The sequence below is a fragment of the Pteropus alecto genome, unplaced genomic scaffold (genome assembly GCF_000325575.1).
Source record: "Pteropus alecto unplaced genomic scaffold, ASM32557v1 scaffold38, whole genome shotgun sequence".
NCBI classification, from domain to species: Eukaryota; Metazoa; Chordata; class Mammalia; order Chiroptera; family Pteropodidae; genus Pteropus; species Pteropus alecto.
Window position 1 is genome coordinate 2,096,599 of NW_006442512.1, and position 22,806 is coordinate 2,119,404.

A 22,806-nucleotide genomic window follows, 5' to 3' on the forward strand; every position below is an offset into this window, starting at 1 on the left:
GAGCTAGAGGGGCTACTGATTCTATACAGAATTGGAGAAGGAGGCCAGCTCACTTTCTGTTCCCAGCCCTCATTCTGTGCCCCCAGCTGGGCACGTGAGAGACTGATTTCTAGGACCCTCAGGCCCCTGAGGGAGCGAAGGTCTCCCGGTGCAGTCTCAAAGCCCAGGGGGCCTCTCCAGGACCTGCTTTCATACGGTCATCTGCAAGACTGAGACCCTCCCTCCCTGTCCCTAGAGCCCTGGCCTGCAGGGCCTGGGGGAGCTGCTGGAGGCACCTGCTGTCCTGGGGCTCAGACTGAACCCTACATTAGGGAGGACAGCCATATCAGAATGGAACTGGGTTTGGTTCAAAGGCACAGTTCATCAGTCCTGGGTCCCAAGCTCTGGGAAATGTAACCCCACACAAGCTGGCCCAACACAACCCCAGGCACTGGAGGGGTGTGTGCTTTCTTTCTGTGAGGTTATAACTAAGGTAAATGCATGGTCTGGTTCCCAGGGGCTGTTGCTGTGAGCAGAGGTGAGTAGTAGAAAAGCATAGGACGTTGATGGAGAGCATGCAAGCTCCTGAGCCACCCCTACCTTCCACTGTCCTCTGAATGCCCTTCAGGGCACACATTTCACTTGTGGAACCTGTGTGCTACTGTCCCTGCCTCTAGGAAGTCTCTCCTGACCAGCTCCTCCCTTTGATGCTCCTCTTCGAGCACAAGCATGTGTGCGCATGTATGCCTGGGCACATACACATGCACAGCACACACACACACACACACACACACACACAGAGGCTGCCCAGAGGTCTGTGTGACACACTATATCCAATCTCTGCCCACCACCCCCATCTGCCAGGCCTCAAGCTGCCTCTGAGATCTCTAAGGCTAAGTCCTGCACCTGCCTTCCTAGCCTATCCTCTTGGTCTCTCACACTCCTCAAAGCCTCAGACCTCCAACAACTGTCAAGGTCTGGCCTCCTCCTAGAGAGGGCTTTGAAAGCCCAGGATGCAGGCCACCTGGCTCGTCCTGAATGCCAATCCCAGAGCAGCCCCCAGGAGATTGGGGTAATGCAGGGAGGAGGCAAGAGAATTAAAATGTTAATCAAGCCACAATCAGAGACTACAATATGCTGATCAGCCCTGCAGCCGGGCCAGAAGGATACCTTCAGAACAAAGGAAGAGTTTTGCAGAATTACTAACAACCCATTCTCAACACCTTTGAAGGGACAGGGACCAGCAATGTCATGCCCTACAGCTAAACTCTGGGGAACCTACAATTAAAGGCTAGGAACTGCCCGCAGGCCTTTCACTCTACATATTCTTACCTTTTCATGCTACATACCCTTTCCCTTCCTCACTGTATGTCCATATCAAAGGAAATGGGTTAACAAAGTCTTTTAAACAATAACTCACAGGAACTAAAGAATGATATATAAATTAAATTCCCTGAACACTCACCCTCCATTCTAGTCACTATCTTCCCAAGCCTCTCTTGGTCTCTTTCGCTCTGTATCTGAGACCACACTCTGTCTGTGGAGTGTTACCCCTTTTCTAATAAACTTTCCTTTTGACTTGAACTTTGGCGTGTGTGTTGAATTCTTTTTGCACTCTTTGCCAAAGGGCCCTCTTCTTCTCTTGGTACAGGGCTTGGTCTCCCTGTCACTTGGGGAAATTTACCCTGTCCTACCTCATCTTTTCTGACTAACCATGAAGGGATCAAGGGACATAAACTCGTCCCACCTGAGTTCGCCATGGCCCCTCTCATCTGAGAGTGGCTGGGATTCATATACCTATGCCCCGAGCAGATCAGCTGGCCTTGAGCAAAGAGTTGATGCCATTTCTAGGGGGCTAGTAGGAGACGTGTTCTCTAACTGAGCAGGAGTCCACCTGTCCTATCTGCTTTTCTACTTTTCTTCCACTAATTTCTCTGACTCAGCATCACCATGGGAATGCAGAGAAGACCTGCTGAGGGACTCCTTCCAAACTCCAAATTAAAAGACTGTGCAGAACCTTTCTGCCACAACAGGATGGGTGAGCCCCTGTGGGAATCTTCTGTTCCTTTCTCTAGACCCCTTGCTTTCATTTCACTGGGGGCGCACAACCTGGAAGGCAGTGAGCTGCGGAAGCTTGCCCGGGCTTACTCCCTGATATTGCCCCTTAGCCTCTCTCTCTTTCTCCCTCTCCAGCCTGAACCGGGAAGTGGGTTACGGTAGCAGCTCCACTGAACTCTCCTAATTCCTCTCCTCTCTGTCCTGCATCAAGGGGACAGGGGAGAGCCCCAATTTTGGTCTTTCCTGGCTGCTGGGGTCCTGGCTGGACAGGACCCTGAATCCTGAAGACCAGAGGGATGCTCCTAGAAGCTCTTAGGGAAGGAGATAGTTGGGTGGACTGAGAAGGATGGATGCTGGGTAGAACTTTTAGATGGATGGGTGGTAAAATGAGAGATCTCGTGACTTTTTGACCTAGTCCACCATAGCCATTTCTCCTAACCTGGGAAACTTGGAGGAGGGAAACAGATTCAGATTAAGTTTGTTCCGGGCCAGATGCCAGGCGTGTCATGATTGGGTCTCCTTCTGTCCCGAGAAGGCAGAGCAGTTCCCTCTATCTATACCCTCCATGCTGTCTCTAAATCAGGAGGGCTAGCCTCCACCATCCTCCAGAAAGCCGAAAGGCAGCCAGACTCCCAGGCCACAGGCCTACGTCCATCCCTGGAAGGCACAGAAAAAAACCAGTGACTGCTCCTTGATCCAGGAGCCCAGCATTATGCAATAGGGACAGGATGGGGAGTTAGTCTTGGCAGTGTCGGTCACCTGAGCAGGGTGGGCAAAGTCTGGATTCTTGTTTCTGACCCTTCCTGGCCTGGACCTGGGAGAGAAAGTTTCCTGGAGAAGGCAGGGCTTAAATAGATGGAGAGGACCACCTTCCCAATGGGAAGATAGAGCCTGAGACTCAGAGGGGGCCATGAGCTGTTTTGTGAACAGGTCTGGAGATGGGCTGGCTGGATGATCCAAGTCTATGAGTTGGGAGCATGGGATGGGGTAGTCGGAGAGGAAAAGAGCAAGACTTGTAGTCCTCTCTGACCTTGTTCTCTCTCCTGCCCCTTTCTCAGCATGCCCATGTGCAGTGTCCTCTGAGGCCAGACAGGCGGGAGGGAAAACAAATGGCCCTCACATCTCTGACCTTGGCCAACCTCCCCTGGGATTGCTGGGCAAGAAGATGTAGCCAGGGGCAACTCTAAGGAGGAGCTGAGATAGAGGAAGGAAATGTCTGGTCTGGAGCTCCCTCTTTCCCCCCGCCCCTTCACCAGACAACAGCCCATCAACAACCACCCAACTCCAAGCTTTCCCCTCCCCGCAGTCCCCCTTCCCATACCTGTGCAATTGGTCTTTGTGGGTTTTGAGTTATTGGGAAGCTGCCACTTAAGGCATGAGCAGAGCTGTTATTCTCAGTAAAGCAATGGGCTCTCATCCTGGGTTTCTTTTATTAATTGGATTCTAATAAACCATCACTAATTGCCAATGGAGCTATACCACTACAGGTGGGCCTCGATTTAAAGAATAACTGACTCTGGAGCAAGGAGGGTGTACACTGGAGGCCAGCCCGCTCACCATCCACAGGAATATGTCTACATTTTCTTGTGGGGGGTGGGAACTTCTCTGGAAGTCAGAAATGGCACATCCCAAGAACCTCTGAGATGAGCAGTCTGGCAAAGAGGAACTCCTTTCTGTAAAACAAGAATGCTGCTCCCCATGTCCCACTCACACTTATCTGAAATAGCTCTGTTGTTCTCAGGAGAGCCCTTCATGGCACCTCCTGGAGGGGTAGACAGGGGTATTGTTTCTCTATGGTAAGGGGAAACCACAGGCCACAGAGCTATGAGCAATGCAAAGTTAGGCCCAAGCCCCAGTATGAGGGGCACTGTTGTACCCTCTCTTGTCTCCTAGTGGGGCATGGTGGGGATTTCCTTGTTCAGAGAAACCTTTTTTCGAAGCAGGAGATGGTGCAAGGCCAAGAAGGGCCCCTGCCTGCACCATCTGCCAGCCTTTGAAGTGTCCAGCAGTGGTCTGTCCTATGGCCTAGTTGGGTAGGGCCCCTGGGAGCCATCTTCAAAGGCAGAGGGGGAAAGGCCAGTTGCCAGTCAACACCAAGGCCCTAGGGAATTTCCATTGACAGTCCCCTTGGCAAGGTACAGGCCTGGATGAGACAGTCTTGGAAGATTTCACCATGACTTGGGATCTTTCTCAATGGGTCACTCTGAATAGCCACTCTTCTGAGTATCCTCTTTCTTGCGGATGCAGCCTTAGAGCAGGAGAAATGTGGGCATATATATTGGTGAACTTCCCAACCTCACAAGAATCACCTGAATTACTCTTGATTCTGTTTCCTGGCCTAATTTGCATGGTGTTTAGGACAAGTTCTGAGGTCTGAGTTATCTCAGGCACCAAGCCCTGCCTCCTGCCCCCTTCCCTAAAGACCAGCCTACCTGAGGGGTGCTGTAAGTGCGGGAGGCTGGAGTCTGCTAGCCACCTTCCACCTTGGGAGATTGTGGGCAAGGGATGAGTGAGTTTTATCTGTTTAGTTGCTAATCCCCTCTCCCCGTGCCCCAACTAGACTGTGAGCTCCTTGAGGACAGGGACCTGCCTTGACACTGCTGGAAATGTTCCCAGCTCCCAGCTTGGGAACGGTGAGACCCAGCATTTGTGAATGAAGGAAGGGGTGACAGACTCTTAGAAAATCTCACAGAGACAGAGGCAGTGCCTCTTTTTGGGCTCTGCTAGGCCCACCCTGGCCCAGACTGCTGGACCCTGCTCTACATTGTGCAGCTCCTCTGTAGGGCCCTAGAAGCAGCTCTTGGACTAGGAAGAGGGTTCAGATACTCCCCAAAAGAAAAGGAGAGGGGTGTCTCTCAGATACATATAAAAGATATGTAGTCATGGGGAAAGTCACAGGCCCCTGAGAGAAGAGGACAGTTGGTGAAGCTGGATTGAGGGTTGCGTCTGAGTAGGTTGAAGGTTCAGGAAGTGGGGGAGGTGGCGAGGAGAGGCCCAGAGATCCTCACTGAACAGAGGCGATTGGCCTGTATGTAAACACTGGCCGATTTCACACAACCATCTGGATTTCTGGCTTCTCTAGAAAATTTGAGATCTGACAACCTAAGCCTGCATTCCTCCAAGGCAGAAATCAGCAGGGGGTAACTGGGGGCTGGTCCTCAAAATGACTAGTTTGCTCTCAAGTTTGCCACAGTCCAGTCGCTTTTGCTCTCTACTGCATCACACAGCTGGCTGACTTTAGCATTTATGTAACTGCCTTGAGCCCTGGTGCCGGTCTTTCTGATAAGAGCTCATTGTGTATATAAGGACCACAGATGACAGAAATGGGGAGAGCGCAAGCAGGTGCTAAATTGGAACCCAAGCTCCAGCTCCTGGCCCAGTGCCCTCTCTTATTTTTCTATAGATACTGAACTGTGTAGCATTTTACCCCAAAGCCTGTAGGGGCCAGGCAAGGAAAAAGGGAAGCCAGACAAAGCCTGGAGGAAGGACCAAGCCTATTTGCTCATAGATGGCAGAAGGAGCCCTGCAAGCAGCTTTGTCCATGCTCAGAAACAAGCAGGCAGCCTGTGCAGAATACTAGGAAGATATCAGGAAGGCCCCCACTAGCTCACTTCACAGCTTGAGATCTCCCCATGAGTACTTGCTTCTTTCTTGCTTCTTTTTTTCCCCTCCAGCTTTACTGAAATATAATAGACAATTAGTTGCTCATATTTACATTGTGCAATTAATTCAATGAGTTTTTCAATTATCGTTGGCATACAATAATACATTAGTTTCAGTTGTACAGCACAATGATTATAGATCTATATAACTCACATAATGGTCACCCCAATAAATACGTCCCTCCAACAATTACCTCTATGTAACTCATAAAGTGGTCATCCCACTAAATCTAGTACCCACCCTTCTTTCCCCTTATATATTTATTACAACATTGCTGACTATCTTCCTTATGCTATACTTTATTATCTCTATGATTATTTTGTAACTATCCATTTGTATTTCTTAATCCCTTCACCCTTTTTCATCATCCTCTCAACCCCCCGCCCCCGTCTAGTAGCCCTCAAAATATTCTCTGTATCTATGAATTTGTTTCCATTTTTGTTGTTATTGTTTATTTTGTTCTTTAGATTCTGCATGTACGTGAAATCACATCGTATTTGTCTTTATCTAACTTAAACTTCATTTAACGTAATACTCTCTAGGTCCATCAAGGCAATATCTTTTTCCATCCCCTTCCTTTTAGTCTGTGTGTGTCTTCTAATCTAAAGTGAGTCTCCTATAGGCAGTATATATAGGGATCTTGTTTTCTTACCCATTCAGCCACCTTATGCTTTGGTTGGAGCACTTAATTCTTTTCCACTTGAGGAACTTGGTGATAGGAATGTAGTTATTACCATTCTTTATTCCTGTTTTTGATACATGGCTTTTCTTCTTAAAGAAGTCCCTCCAACATTTTCTGTAATAGTGGCTTGGGGGGGATAAATTCCTTTAGCTTATTTTTGTCTGCGAAGCTCTTTATCTGTCCTTCAACTATAAATGATAGCTTTGCTGGATAAAGTATTCCTGGTTGCAGATCCTGGGTTTTCATCACGTTGAATATTTTGTGCCAAGCCTTTTTTGCCCTGCATAGTTTCTTTTGAGAAATCAGCTGCTAGTCTTATGGGTACTCCCTTGTAGGTAACTAACTACTTTTCTCTTGTTGCTTTTAAGATTCTCTCTTTGTATTTAACCTTTGGCATTTTAATTATGATGTGTCTTGGTGTGGGTCTCTTTGGATTCCTCTTTCTTGGGACTCTGAGCTTCCTGGGGTTGTATGTCTATTTCCTTCACCAGGTTAGGGAAGTTTTCCATCATTTTTCTTCAAATAGGCTTTCAACTTCTTGTTCTCCCACTTCTCCTTCAGGTACCTCTATGATACAGATGTTTTTACATTTAATTTTGTTCCATATACTTCTTAAATTATTATTATATTCTTGGCTTCTTTTTTCTTGCCATTCTGAGTGTCTTTTGCTTCTCTATTCTCTATATCAGTGGTTTGATCCTCTTTATCCACTGTTAATTCCCTCTAATATACTCTTCATCTCAGATAATTTCCATTTCCATTTTTGTTTTTTATCTCTTTGTTAAAGTTCTTACTGAGTTCTTCTACTAAGTTCATTGAGCATCTTTATAACCAGTGTTTTGAATTCTGCATCTGTTAGATTGCTTGACTCCATTATTCCTGGATCTCTGTTTTCTCAGATAATTTCTGCTTCTTTATCTTCCCCTTTTGGCTGCATTTATCTGTTTCTAGGTACTAAGCAATGCTCCTAATTCTCCTTGTCTTATTAGTGTGGCTTTGTGTAGTAGGTGTCCAGTGGCAAAGTCCTGAGAGAGGTTCAGCGCAGGCCAATTTTATCCCCAGCTTGTGCCCCTCCAGGGCCACCTGTTAAGATTCAGCAAGCAATCCACAGATGCTGTGCTTATCATTGCTTCAGGAAGCCATGCCAGAAACCAAGTTCAGTTGCCACCAGTGTGGGTCTTACAGTTACTCAGCAAGCGGCACAGGACTCGCTGAGGACACAACTGGATGTGGCTTGGGTAGGGAGGGACGTGAGTTGGGAGAGGTGAAGTTTCAGGGAATCTTCTGAGTGGAGTGACCTCTGTTATCCAGTTTGATGATGTCTCAGTCACACACTGGGAGGGGGAGGGCTAAACAGAGGAACAATGGATACCAGCAGCACTTCTGCCCAGGAGAGAACCTCACCTCTGGCCCTCGCTTCAACAACTCTAACTCCTCTGCATCCCACTATAAGTTCCTGGTGCACTCCGCCTGCCCCCTTTTCCCCCATCCCCCAGCAGCCCACCCAAGCACTGGTGCTCAGAGCCAAGCAGTGAGAGCAGGTCCATCATTGTGAAACTCCCATCGTACACTGCCCCTTTAAGAGAAACATCTGCAGCTGCCACTGACGCAGCCTCTGAGTGGACTCAGCCAGCCTCTGCCCCCACTCAGCCACTTGGGACAGGCAACCTTGCATCCTCGTCCCCCATCCTACTTCCTCTCGTTGCAGGGTGATTTCTTATTTCTCTCCCTAGTTGTAAGGGTTGTTCGTCTAGATCCCAGGCGACTCTGCTTGCTGTTTGCTCTGTGTTTCCATCACAACTTTGATGTAGTCATAAGAGCAGATGAACAAAGCCTCTATCATCTATGCAATTTTGACTTCCAGTACTTGCCTCTTTTGCCCTCTTGGGCTGCTCCTCCAGGATTCCAGCGCCACTCAGGGAGAGCTCATGCTTTTTGGGTCTGAATAAGTGTTTCAGGCATGAGAAGATCTCATGCCTGAGGTGATAGGAGAACATCTGGAAAGAATTCTTGTGGCTTTAGTCTGGCTGTGTGTCGCAAGCCAACCCTCCTTTAACCGCTGATACCAGCTGTGTTTACAGCTCAGATACAGGGATGTTCTCACTAAACAAAAATTCTGAGGCTCTGAGCCTTGAGGGATTGACGTCATGGGAGCAGGTGTGGGCAGGTCAGGCCACACTGTAGGTTACGGAACCAATAGGGAGAATAAGGCCCTGGACTCTGAGGTCCTGCCCAGGACCTTCTGCCCTATCATGTGCCTTTTCCCACAGGCATCCTGCTGGGATGGAAGGAGGCTCAGCCTCTGCCAGAGGCTATAGAGGAGGTGGTCATCTTCATGTGCTCCACTCCCACTGGCCAGACATGTGACCTCAAGTCCCTTCGCTGCCTTGAGCTTTGGCATCCTTGGCTATCACATAGAGCCGATCCAACCTGCCTCCCAGGGCTACTTCATTAGAGCTAGAGAATGGAGAACCAAGCTCCAAGCGATTGCAGCATGGGACATTATCAGCAATGGGGCTGTTTTATCCCTGGTACTTTCCCATGATCATTCTCACTGTCACAGTCATTGCGAATATTACTGTTATTTTTGCTGAGTCCAACTCTATGGCTGCTGACACAAGCCTATAGGTCACCTGTGAGTCATACCAGGCCTCCATCCACTCCACCCAAATCCTTGCCCTCTGGAGCCTGTTGGTCAAGGCTCACAGCCAGACAGAGGAAGGAATATGCAGTCCAAATCCTAGGAAGTGTCCTCAGACTAGTCACTAAGTCTTCTCTGGAAGTCTGGCTTAGGGTGCTGATGCCAACGGTCCCCTTCCAAGAGGGCAACTGCTGCATGAGGATCAAGGCAGGGATGAGGAAGAAAGAACTTTTGGATTTGGGGATCCTGGATCCTGGATCCTGGCCTGGGTACTTAATAGTTTTGTGACTTTGGTCAAATCACAGAAATGTTCTAAGCCTCAGGAACCGCATCTGTAAAATGAGGCTAATATTTCACCTAGCTCACAGGACAAAGCAATGATTAAATTATATATAACACACAAATGCACGCTTGGCACATTTGCTAGGTATATGGTAGGCGCTTGATAAATATAACCTTTAACCCTCCTCCTTCATCTCTTACTAGGATCTTAGGCAATTGTCCTACTTTCAATAACTTCTTTAATTAGTCACCAAGGTCAAGGCTCAGTCTGCGACTAGGACTCAGTTTAGAAACAGGGTCAGGGCTGTGTGTGACCAAGGTCAGTCTCGGTTCTGTGGCCAGGGATCAGTTTGTGACCAGGGTCAAGGACTCACACTTATCCAAGAAAACAAAGATTCTTTGAGTATGACTAAATGGCCCTGATCTGTGCCCTGCTCCTCCCACCCAAACCTGGGCCAACTCTGACCCATGAGTATTGACGGAGCAGCCCTTCACCTCTCAGAAACAGCTGCGTCCCTGCTCATTAGCTCTGGTCAGCAAGTGGTCAAAGAAGCAACTGCCAGCTGGCAGTTCAGCTATCCAGGCTTTGGCCAGTGATCAGAACCCTCCAGGCTGTCTCCTGGCTGGCCCCTTCCCCACACCCTGCCTGCTGAGGCACCCCTACTTGTTAGGGCCACTGCCTTCCTGGTCCATGCTGTGCTCTGACTGGCAGGTTTCTCTGTGCCAAGCTAAGAGGCAGGTGCTGGGCACTGCTCAGGCCCCAGGGCCTTGAGCCCAGGCCCAGACCAGTCAGGGAAGACCCCGGACCTGGGCACTGGCCCAGCAGACCTGATTGTAGAATCTGTCTTGGGCAGTACAAGTGGGGATCTTGTTGCCTCTAAAGAACTGAGACTGTTTCCCAGGCCAGAGCAAATCAGCATGGCAAGGCTGGAACAGCATGGAGGCTAAAACTTACATCCTGGCCATGGGAAGACCAGGACTCAGAGGGGCAAGGACTGGCCTGAGTGAGGTCACATAGGGAGTAGGAGGCAGTGGGCCAGACTACGGGTTTTCCTGATCTCATTCTGGCTTCTCTCCACTGCACTGTGGATTTCTTCTGATAGATCTCACATGTTCGATGTGAGCACTGCTAAGGATATCTCTCATCCCCCAAGTTATACTTCTATCTCCGTCTGGCTCTATTTCTACTGCCCTTAGAGGCAGGTTCTCAGTATTGAGAGGTGAAGTAACTTTCCCAAAGTCACAAAGCAAGATAGACATGGGGCTGGATTCATTCATTCATCTGCTTATTCATACATTTAATAATTAGTGACAATTTCCTATATTCCAGATACTGTGTTGAATAGTGGGGATAGAATGGTGAGCAAAACAGACTTGGTGGTTGCTCTAGGAACTAGTTGGGCACAATGGGCAGAGGCACTGAGGACGAGTAAGCCAAAAACTCACATAAACAGACATAAAATGTGAAACTGCAGCAGCGGCACTGGAGAAGTACATAGTCCCAGGGAGGCATGTAATGGGGAGGATTTAGCTTGCTTTGGGAGGTCTGGGAGGGCTTCCTTGAGGAAGCGATGGGGAAGGGAAGGCAGAATGTTCTGGGCAAAGTAGTCTGCAAAGGTCTTGGGTGGGAAGAAACAGGGTCTGCTCAGAGAGCAGAGATGTCTGGTGTGGCTGGAGCAAAGAGAAGGGGTCATGTTGCTAGGGAGATAGAGGGGCCCGCAAAAACCTGGCCATGCTGGATCTGGAATCCTCTTGACTCTGGAAGCAATGAGAAGCCATTGGAGGGTTCAAAGAAAGGGTTTCTTTGGTAGTATGGCACCATGGCATCAAATGGTAACCTGCCTTAGAATAGGGTTTGAAGAGGGGCAAGATTAGAAGTACCAGGAGCAGAAAAAGTACCAAGAGTAGTAGCCTAAGGTGGTGGAGAGAAGCAGCCAAATTCAAGATAGAGAAATTGACATGACTTGGTGATAAATTGAATGAGGGCGAAAGAAGGTGATTACTGATGCCAGGATGGAGATGAGATCATGTAGACAGTACAGAGAAAGAACAAGTGAGGGTCAAAACCTGGGACAGGCCAACATTAATACCAGGTAGAAGAGATAAAAGGGTGCAAAGAGAGGAAAATACGAGAGCGGGTTATCTTGAAGCCAGAAAAAGAAAGGGCTTCAGATAGAATGAGTGGTCACGAGGGGCTAATGCCACTGAGAGATTGAGAAAGATGAGACAACAATTGGATGTAGGGCCAGGCACAACTTTAGAGAAAGCTATTTGGTGGAGAAGTGGAGTTAGATTGGAAGCAGGCAATGGCTCAGAATTAGAACCACAAGATGAGCCAAGGGGATCTGTTGGCCTAGACTAGTTACCACTGGAAGGTGTGTGCAATTACTAAATTGGCTCAAGGCTGGAGCCTGCATAGGGCCACACCCCAAACTAGGAAGTCCCCATCTTTGGACCTGAACCCTCTCCAGCTCCCCACTAATGGGCTGAATGAGTAAATGGCTTTGGGGCACTCTCTGGCCTATGCTTCAACCTCCACCCCACCCCCTCCACCATGGGCCTGACTGCTGGGGATGTAACAAACCAAGAGAGGAGGGCAGAATTGAAAGACACAGGAATCTTCAGGGTCCCACCTCCAATCTGAGGTGAGACAACGTAAGATGGCAGAAACAGGAAACTAAGCTAGGAGACCAGGCTGAGGGCAGCAGAAAACACAGGCAATGGAAATATGAGAACATATATTTGGAAAGATATGAAATTATGTGTGTTTAGTATATATTTAATATACTATTTAATATATAATATATGTAATATATATATTAAGCATTAAAATATTCATTGTGAGAAAAGTGAAAACTTTAGTGGACTTATTTATACCTATTGCATGCCTTGTTACTGTGCATTTGGAATCACATACCAGGGACATCATGTTCTTTGCAAAGCTTAGGGCTTCAGGGGGCCTTGGTCCTCCCTCTGGGGTTCCTGCCTGGGGCTGGGGGCTTACATTAAAAGCCCCTTTCAGGTTCCACCAGCTGGGCCTTCTCAGAAGCTCTCCCTTCTGCTTTCATTTGCATCTCATTAGCACCACCTTGGGCTGGTGGCAGCTCAGCTGACTGGAGCCCTAAAACGCTGGAACGCAGGCGGCAGCCTCCTCCAGGCTCTGCTCCCAGCCCCCTTTCCTGGGTGGAGATGGGTGCGGCGAAGCGCTACCGCCTACCCGCCCCCACACCCTTCACCGGGGCTCGGGACAGCTTGGCTCCAGCTGAGCGTTCCCATGGCAACCGGGTGATGGCGCAGGTCGCGATGCCTGCCGAGGAGCAGCGGGGCCGCCCAGCTCCCCGCCCGCCGCCAGGCTGGATTGGTGATAGGCAGGGCCTCCATCTCCCGAGATGATGGGCGATAATTGGTTTATGGAAATAGCTGAGCTGAGAAGGCGAGCTCCCTGACAAGCTTGCTCTCTGCCACCTGTCCTTCCTCACTGCAGAAGTGGAGCTGGGGGAGGGGAGGACCCGGGAACTGGGCGGGTGGAAATGGCATTTTTGAGACAAGCAAGTGTTTCACCTGTTGGTCTCCAGCACGCCCTCTGTACTCCTTTCACTCTACTGGAGTTCCAGGGTTGTTGTCATAGTAACCTGGTGTTGGCCTCAGTTGCTCTTTGGCCCCTAAATCTGTGCTCAGGAGCATTGTTCAGGAACTGAAGAAGAGATCTGGGACCTGTCCTGGGGAGCCCCAGTTTGGGGGACAGAGGAGCAGCATATTTAACTTATTTAAAGTGAATTGGATGAGTGTAGCCACTGCTGTGGGGCTCCAGAGGAGGAAGAGCTCAACTCTGGTGTTTGCCTGGAGGCCAGAGTCTCATGAGAAAGGCTTTGAAGGTGCAATTTCAGCAGGTGTTGGGGAGAGGACTAGGGCAAGCACTCCTAAAAAGAAAATGTGGAGAAAACCCATATGAAAAAGGTTGGCGGAATGGAGACTGTCACCCTTTGGTACCTTTCTGGGGGAAGTGAGGTCCGTGAGGTGAGCAGCAGACATGGCAAGGCAGGCCTCGCTCAGACACCAGGCTATGAGACGTGCGCACCATGACTGCAGCTAGCTGGAAGGGGGATGTGGAGTCTATTAAAGAACCAGAACTAGGGACGCCTCTATGATAGAAATGACTGGGGGCCAAAGAGGAGGATGGTCATGAGTACCTTACCCCAGAATTGGGCATGGTGGGATGGGGTCTCAGGTCTTCTTCTTTTGACCACCCCCAACTCCCCACTGAGCTCAGCCTAGGCCTCTGCGTCCAGGGCCCCTGCCCGCTGAGACCAGGTTATGGCCAGGTCCTACCCAGCAGGCTGTGGAATCAAGGAGTGGCTCTTCTTCCTTCCCCAGTCCTGGAGAGTAGCTTCCATGCAGCAAGAGGATGCCGGGCCTCACATTTGCAGAGCCTCCAGCCCCTGTGTGATGCACACTTGGCCTTCCTCTGGGTATCACAGTCCCAGCCCCAAACTTTGGATATATTCCAAATATCCATACCTCAGTTTCTGATCCATCTGACACCAGCCCCTGCCCCACTCTTAGCCAGCTACTTACACTACCACGTAGGGCCATGGCTCAGAGCCATCTTTGCAGGCTGGAAGGTTGGTGGCTCCATGGAGAGTGACCATGATGGTCTCCTTATTAGAGGGAGACAGGTGGCTGAAGACAGATTCTACACTCTGGGAAATGTTCAAGGGGTCCTCTGGACTCTCAGTCACCTGTGGAGAAAGCAGGGGCTGAGTGGCCTCTTCTGGTGCGGTCACATCCCCTTACTGCCTCCCTCTAACTCTAGTCCTCTCATAGCTCCTCTCCAGGTGGCCGTTTTCCCTCTGTTATCCCCCCACCCAGTCTGGAACTACAAGTCCCAAAGAGTCTGTCACCCTTGATTCCATTTTCCCCTTACCTCTGACCCATACCCCACATTTCTTCCAGTCTCCCTCTTGCCTCTCCCCGAGTCCTGGATCCATCACTAGGTACCCTTGCCAAATCTTGCCTTCTTCTGAGGCCATCTTCTGTCTCTCCTGTAACCTCACCCCAGTCCACCTGTCACCTCAGGTCCCTCTGAGCACAGCACTTTACAGTTTACAAATCTTATCCATGGAATCTCCCAGTGCATTAATGAAGGAGAATGAATGTGTCTGTCCCAGATGGCTCATCCATCTTCCACCCAGAGAACTCTGCAGACCAGGAAGGAGAGAGAGGTGCTTGCCCATACATGAGGCCTCCTAGGCTGTCTCAGGGGCTCGGCAACTCAATAGTTTGTGGATTCACAGCCCAAAGGACCATAGTGACGAGAGCTGCTGAGAGGAGACAGAAGCCATGGCTGGGGCGGTCGGGGATGGCAGCTGGGAAGAGAAAGCCTTAAAGGTTGGGATAACATGCTGGGAGGACAAGCCAGAAAGCAGAACACTGGAATAGAGGCACCAGAGGAGAAAGGGGTGAGAGCTTCCAGAGGTCCAGGGCAAGCTCAGGGTGTCTGGAGGCAATGTGGAATCGGTGGGCATGGCAGAGTATGCCATTTGTGGTGAGTAAAACACTGGGGTGGGGAGGGTGTGGACATGGGGCTGCTGTGACTTGGGGTATCCTGGTCCTCCCTCTACACTGGCTGGCTGACTCACTCCCAGTGCTTGAAACTGACATTGACACAGGTGACCTAGATTAACTTGGCAGGAGGCCGCCCCCACCATTTGTCCCTCCTGCTGATTAATTGACACCAGCTGATGTAAGGAGCCACTCCTGGCCCTAGGAGAGGACCAGTGGACCTCTTCAGGTTGGTTGATGGGGCCTTGAGAGGGGCAATGAGGGCTGACTCTCTTATCTGGAAAGCTCAGACCCTGCGTTGCAGGCCAGGTCCTAGTAAGGGTGGGAGAGTGCTCAGGGTGGGAAGGGTCCATGGAGACCATTGAGAGTGATGTTCTATTACACAGAGGGGAGACCAAAGCCTAGAGAGGAGTAAAGACCTGGTTATGAGTGGGTTTTGTGCTGGTGGCAGCCCTGGCAGGCTGGGTCCATTGGCTCCGTCCTGATAAGTGTCAGGAGAGCTGGGTTTAAAACTGAAACCAGTCATGCTCTGAGAGTCATTTTCTCCAATGGGATGATGAGGGCTTGGACCAGCCTGTCTGGAACCTGCTCCACTTATTGTGTGACTGCCCAGGTTCCCCATCCACTGTCTGCTCCCACTTTGAGACTGGGGGTCTTGAGCACGGTGGCTCCTGGCTCCTGAAATCCTCCAGGCAGAGAAAAAGGGCTGTTATTTCATTCGGTTCTCACAATAGTGGTGTGGAGTGACCACAGATATGAGACCATGCTACTCCAGTCTGTCAGCATGTCCTGCCAGTCCTACCCTCAAACCATGTCTAGGATTTGACTCCTTTTCATCATCTCCACTTCAAGCACTATGGTCTCAGACATTGGATTTCTGCACTTCATTCCTAATTGCTTTCTTGTTTCCCTCTGGCTCTCCGTTTGACCTGCCCAATTTCACAGAGCAGCCAGAGTGAACAAATTTCGAGCAGACCATATCACTCCTCTGCTCAAATCGTGCAGTAGCTTCTTGTAAGGAGCTGGGTGTTCAGGCCCAGGAAATTGACCTCACCTCATCCCTAGGCCCCTTGCCTACTTGCTGCAGCCACTCTGGCCTCCTAGTGGTTTCTCCAACACACCAAGCCGGCTCCTGCCTCGCAGCCTTTTCCTTGGCTGTCCCCTCTGCCTGGCCTGCGCTTCCCTACATGTCCATCCTTGTGGCTTGTTCCCTCGCTTCCTGCAGGTCCGACTCATTATCAGAAAGGCCTTCCTGGTACAAGCTGTGGTCCTTGCGTAACAAGATGAATAATTAGGAGGTGAGAACCCCAGTCCCAGGCCCAGAAGTGCCAGGCCTACAGAGAAACTCCTCCCCTTCTGACTGAACAGCACTCCACCTCAGGACCCAGCAGGGCCTGTCACCATCTGCAGGGGTGTTGAGTTTCCCCTCCCTCTCTCCCCTATTTCTCTGACAGGCCAGGGTGGGAGGAGGGGGAGGGAAGTCAGCAAAGGAACCCCTGCTGGGTGGAGAGGGGAAGGAGGGGAAAGCAGCCACAGAGCCACCTCCACCCCTCATAGTCAGAGATGCTGCCTTCCCAATGTCTCACCCTTACCGCATACCCCATGGCCCGCTTTACTCCCCAGCAGTTTTGGTCTCCTGGTTTGGTGGAATGGGAGCAAGACTAGCAGCCTCAGGATCCAGAGAACTAAGTTTTAGCCCAACTCTGCCCCTAACTCTCTGTGCCACCTCTCTGAGCCTTAATTTTCCTGACTGGTTAATGTAGTCTGCTCAGTAATTGGCTTAAGGTTCCTGTAGTGAAGTCAGGAGAGGTGACTGATGTCCCTCCTATCCCCAGATTCCCAGGAGCAACTTAGAATGGTGGCTCCAGCCTGTTCATTGCTGTGAAGGCACAGGACCTGTCTTAACCTATCTAGGGCCCCAGAAGTGAGGGCCCAGTTGCACAGCATTGCCCAGGAGCTCTCTCTGACTCCCTGGCAGCCCTGGAGCCCAACCAGACATGCCGAGCAGACCATGAGTTGTACCTCCCCTTGCAAGACAGCTTTCTAGGAAATGAAATTTTCAGGGGGTTTGAAGAGAACTGCTCATGCTTTGCTTCTGGGCAGGAGGCCAGCTAGTTGCCAGGCTGGTGCCCACTGGGCAGGTTGGGCCCAGGGCCAGAGAGACCTGGGGCCAAGTGGGAGGCCAGGAGGTGGTTAGGTAGACCAGCTTTTCTGCCTTCCCCTCTTTCCTGCCTAGTCAGGATGAGAATCTTCAGGTGTCCCTCAGAGACATGTCTCAGGACCAATGCCCTCTCCCTACCTCCACCCTCCCAGGCCTGCATTGGGGAAATTACCAGGGAATAGAAAATGCACATGTTGGGTTACATGTGGGGGAGCAAACTGTGGGTAATGAAGAAACCCCTCTAAGTCTCAGGTCCCACAGATCTGTCTCTGGGGGTGAGATGAACCCTGGGGAGGGAGTTCACTTTTCTGAATACACTTTGTGTAGGCTGGCGGCAGAGCTGGCCACTTACTCACCGTTTGGCTTACTCTTGGAGAGTTTGTTAGCCCACCCAACACCGCTGGGGTGCACACATTGGTGGACAACGTTTGCAGGCAGGGCTTTGGTTGGCTTAGAAAGCAGCTTTCTCAACTCCTCCAGTAGGGCCTGGCATACGACAGCCTCAGAGTTGCTAATTCCAATGCCTTACACTGCAGACAGTCAGCCTTGCCCTCAATAAGCCAGGATTAGCTGAGGGACCTGGACTGTCTATCACTAGGGATGTTTGGGGATGTGCCTGCTGGGGGAGAGGTAGGTCATGGTGGGGGGTGGGTAGGATGATTGGACCAGCAGTGAAGGAGTTAATGGCCCATTGATTCGGTTCCCAGGGCTAGGGCTTAAATTAGTTTTGATGAGGAGAGGGATGGAAGGAGATAGATTCCTCCACTCCTCTGCCTCAGCCACCTGGGAGGCCATGGGAAGTAAGGAAGCCCAGTTCCACCTGTATCTGAAAGCCAGAGAGGCCAGAGGAGGGGGTGCTGGGCTAGGAAGCCGGGGGTCTGGCTGCCCTTGATCAGTCATTTGGGCAAGTTATTGGATTCCAGGGGCCTCAGTTTCCCCAGCTATATCACAAGGTGTTTGAGTTAAGAATAATCCCTCACGTTCCTCCTAGTTTTGGCCTCTGAATTTTTCTGGGTGTCATCATGCCCACAAAGACCCTTTTACAGGTGAGGAAACAGGCTTAGGAACATAAAAGCTCTTGGACTTGCACCAAGGCACACGGCTTAGCTAGTGGGGCAGAGCTCGAAGGGTAGCTCATGTCTGCTTCCACCCTCTGCTGTCTCTGCCCTGCTCTTACCAGCCTTCTTTAGATGTGACCTGCTTTCTCAGGGTATGCCCTCGGTCTTATAATCCAAGTAGCCAGTACTCGGTTTGCTACCAGCAAGGAGTCGTGGTGTTTAAAGCAGAAGAGGCTTTTTCAAAAGGTTACGGAAAACTCAGAAATCTTAAAGAGAAGGGTTGATAGATTCGATAACTAAAAAAAAATCTATACAAATTTCTAAAATGGTTCAAAATTCACCACAACACACAAAAAAAGACCAACAGGAGAAAATATTTGAAAATTTATATAAATGGATAAATATCTCTAATACACAAAGAGTGCTGAAATCTATAAAAGCACAATAAAAAGACATGAATGAAGGATTCACCAAAGCAGAAATATGACTAAGTAACGCTATATATACATTAATAACATACTTATAGTGGATTCTGTTTCCCAAAGCTATGAATCAAATAAATCCAGCTCCTCCTCAGGGCTCCCATGTGCAGTTCCTGGGTCCCCCCATCCAGTTTGGGTGGGCAGGTGGCAGTGAGCTTCAGGAACCAGCTAGCAGCTTAGGGCCCTCAGGTCTGGCCAGTCTGATGCCTGATTCCCAGTGTGTAACTTACCAGGAGGAAGCTTAAAGGGGCAGAGTGGAGTCAAGGGGAGAGGTCAGCTGTGGGTATAGGATACCAGGAACCCAAAACACCAAAGTCAAGGGTTATGCAGTAGAACTCACATTGGGGCCAGGGTACCCCTAGCTATTTGATTTATTTGACCTAAGAATGTAACTGCAAAAAGGTGTTCCCATGTTAGCAAGTACCTGTGTGTCCTTGGTCTTAGCTATTTCTGCCATCCCTGTTAGTAAGTGCGACAGTCGAGAGCATGGGTTCTATCTTGCCAGAAGTTCAAGGAGCCCTGACTCGGAACTGTTCACCTTTCATTGCACTGAGATTCTAGTCTAGGCAGGGCCGTGCTGCTCTCTCACAGCTATTAAGCACTTACTATTTGTCAGGCAATGTTCTGAGTGCTGAGGATATAACAGTGATGAAAACAGAGAAAAATCCCCTTCCTTCCGCGCGTTAAAGTCCCTGTAGCTGGGGCGGGAACTGGGCCAGGGCTGGCAGGGTATGGGACAGTGGGGCATGGGCTCTACCAGGACAGCAGCCTAGGAAACTCCTGTAAGATCCTGGAGGGTGATAGTGGGCTATCTCTGTGAGCTCTCTGGGCCTCTGTGATCCCAGCAACAAGAAGGCAGAAACTCCTTTCCAGGCTGTAGGGGCTGTGACACCAAGTTCAAGCTACGTCTTTCTCTGGGTCATGGGGTGGGCAGAAATCATCAGGTAAGGGTAGTAGGAGTTGATAACACCAGTGAGCATGCTGCCTTTCAGATCCCATGTGGCCCATGAGTACGGGCATCTAACTTGGAAGAGCCACAGAGACCTATTTCACCTTAGTCCTTATTTCATAGCCATGAGAACTGAGACAGAGAAGGAAAGCTTCTTTCATAATTTAGGAACAAACATACAAGGAACTTGGAAGGAGAGATGAGTCCATGCAGTGCATGGCCAATGCCCCCAGGCCTCACCTTTTTCTTTTTCCGGCCCATCCTCTTGGGGGCAGCAGTGTTTAGCCTTGTTTAACAGACTTGGAGACCAATACCTGGTATTAGTGGAGGATCAGGCATCAGTCCTGTCCAGACAGCTGACCTAGACACCTTTGAATCTTTGGGGTGGTGAACAATGTGGAGTGTCAGGGGGTGCCATACACTGGCTCTGGTACCTGAACAGGGTAAAGGGAAGCGGGGGTGGGGGCAGGTAGGAGCAGGGGCTGGAGCTTTCTCAGCAGCCAGACATTCTGTGAGTGGAGATGCCGTGGGGAATCTGGGCCATGGCCACCTGACAGGTGTCAACAGCTGGGCAATTGGCACCTGGCACCCCAAGGAAGGTAAAGACAGGGATGGCCCTCTCTCAAAGCAGTGAGCTTTTCCGCCCGGCTGGGTTACCTGGGCAACACTGTGATGTCACAGGGCGAGGTAGAAGTCACACAGATACCTGTCCAAGTGCAGTGGGAGAATCGGGAGCCCTTCTCCCTGTTCCTGGAACTGTGTCCTGCCTGCTCTCTGGAATTCAGCCCTCATCCTTCCTGCTCTTGGTAACCCAAGCAGCCCATCGACCAAGATTCACCAACTTCCCAGCCCCCTCCTGGTCACACTGCAGGAAAGGAGGTGCTGCCCACGAGGAAGGTGCAACTTAGTTGGTAAAACAATTATTTCTCTTAAGGAATCTGCAGCCATCCTGCCTCTTTAGATGCCTATAACCTTTCATTGGTTTAGTAATAAAAAACACAAAGAGAACTCATTCCTCTTGGAGTGTGGGTGGGAAGATGGGAGTGAGAATGGGGAATGAGTGGTTCTGTTATTGTAATGTTGTCTGTTTTGGTGGTCAGTTAAAGGATGTTCATTATATTATTGAAAATAAGTTATAAATAACTAAAGATGGCCATATAGGTTAACAGTGGTTCTAGGGAATGGACCAAAGATTATGACTAATCCAATTCTGAGCTGCACAAGCAATTATTATAAAGATAACCCTTTTTATTGAGCACTTAGTACATGCCAGACATGGTTCTAAGTGCTTTTATGTGTGGTGAGATGTTGGGATGAGGAACGACTGTCTCTTAGTCTGGGGTCGGGTCTGTTCCATGGGGGTGAGGTCTGAACTAGGCCTCAAAGGATAATCAGGAATCCTGGGCTAGCAGAGATGAGATAATTTTGGGTATTGGGCAGGGTTGAGAGGTGTCTGGGAGACCCCTGTGGCCCGCCTCATTCTCCTACCACGTTGAGGGTTCTTCCCATCTTCCTTGGTTTGGGGACTAAAAGGCCCACCCTGGCACCAAGAGGCAGGAGGCCTCCCAGCTTTTCCTTCTACTCCTCTACTCCAGAGAGGCAGGGAGGAAGTGGTTCCCCCTAATTTAGAAACAGAAAAACTGAGGCCTCACTTTTGATTAGAACCAAAGGACCAGTCAAGGTCACTCAGAAGGTCAAGGATTGAAGCTGGAAGGCCCACTCCCAGTTTTCTCCCCTGCCAAGGGTGGCGCTTCTGGCTCCTGGGCCAACATTGTCACAATCCAGCATGCACAGAGAGGCTCTCAGTGGATCCTTCCGAGTCTCCCTAGAGTGCCTCCCTCCTTTTCTTAGCTCCAAGGCTGCAGCAGCAGATTGGAGGAGATGGGGGGACTGCTGCTACCCCAGTGCCTGCAGGGGCCACTAATGGCCCAGTTCAGGGCCCTGCAGCAGGGCCGGGAGAGGCCAGCAGGGCCCTTAGGGAGCAAACTTTAAGAAGGCACTGGCTCTCAGGTCTATGCCGGTACTGCACCTCCTTAAATTCTACACTTTAGCCATCTTGCCTGCCTTCCTGTGGCTCCTGCCCTGCCCTGCAGCTCCTCCCAGTGCCTAAGCAGCCTCCCTGGGGCTGCTCCTGGGCTCCAGGCTCTCACCCAGCTACCCTACCTAGCATCTGACCTTCCTGCCTCGGCAGCCCTCAGCTAGTCCATTGCCTTTCTTTCCTGGGAAGAAGATAATACAATCGGAGGATGGTTCCAGGCCGTCTGGCTCCAGAGTACTAGCGAGCCCTGCACACTCAGCAGCCACCAGAAGGAAGGCCTTCTCACTACCATACTAAGTGGCTGCCCAGCTCCCTGTGCTATATTAACTTTCCCTCAGAACTGCTTCCTCTTCCTAGTGGGAGGGCTGGCAGTGTGGGGGCTGGGTATGGCTTTCCTATTGAACAACACCTGGAACCCCAGCTACTCTACCTGGCTCCTCCAGCCAAGGGAAAAGACTCTGCTCTCCAAATGTCTAGAGGAAACTTCTGCCCCGCTGCCCAGGGGCCAGCCCCAAGCTTTGATGACTCAGGGAGAGTCCAGTGTGAAGGGAAAGAAGGTAATGATTGATTTCACAGCTAATAGGTAACCCTGCCCTTCCCCTACCCCTACCCCCAGGAGAGAACACTTGGAGCTGCATCATTTGGTGGGGCTAGAGGTTAAACACAGACATTAGAGAGCCCACAGCTGGGGGTGGGGCAGGGTGGCAAGGCACCGCCTGGATCTGAGGCTGGATCTTGGGAAGGAGGGTTCCTGCTTCCTCCCTGGCTTTGCCCTGAGCTTGCTGGGCAGACCTGTGGTTCATGGTTATCTACACTCCCTCATACCACTTCCCAGGACCTAGCTTCTAGGGAGACAGCCCTTGGCCTAATCATCCCTGCAGCAAGTCCCAGGGAAGTGTGTTTCCCAGAGCCCAAAAACTCGGCCTTCTCACCCCTAAGTTCTGTCCTGCACCCCGTGACGCCCCCTTCCCAACTCTTCCTTGCCACCCCCACCCACACCCCCACTTTCTCTCCATTTCTTTTGGGAGGCTGAACTGGGCTTCTGGGAAAGGGAAGGGATTGATGAGGTGGGAAATTCAGAGTGTGTAGCAAGTAGCAGCTCAGGGCTGTGTGGTCTTGGTTCAAAATACTAACCTTCTCTGTGCTTTGGTTCCCTTCTTTATGCAGTGGGGAAATCAGTGCTGCTCTGAAACCTGAATGAGGAAAGGCAGGTAAAGCATTTAGCACTGATATTCAGTTAAGTGCTCCAAA

General features: G+C 50.4%; 1 protein-coding gene across 1 annotated transcript in view; it reads right to left on the bottom strand.

Annotated features, from left to right (window-relative positions):
* The window catches only part of CCDC33 (coiled-coil domain containing 33), a 117,917-nt gene that overhangs the window by 80,878 nt on the left and 14,233 nt on the right, over positions 1 to 22,806 (bottom strand). Inside the window, 1 exon segment of the mRNA XM_006922706.2 lies at positions 13,881 to 14,028. Within this exon segment, the coding sequence (XP_006922768.1) occupies positions 13,881 to 14,028 (148 nt within the window).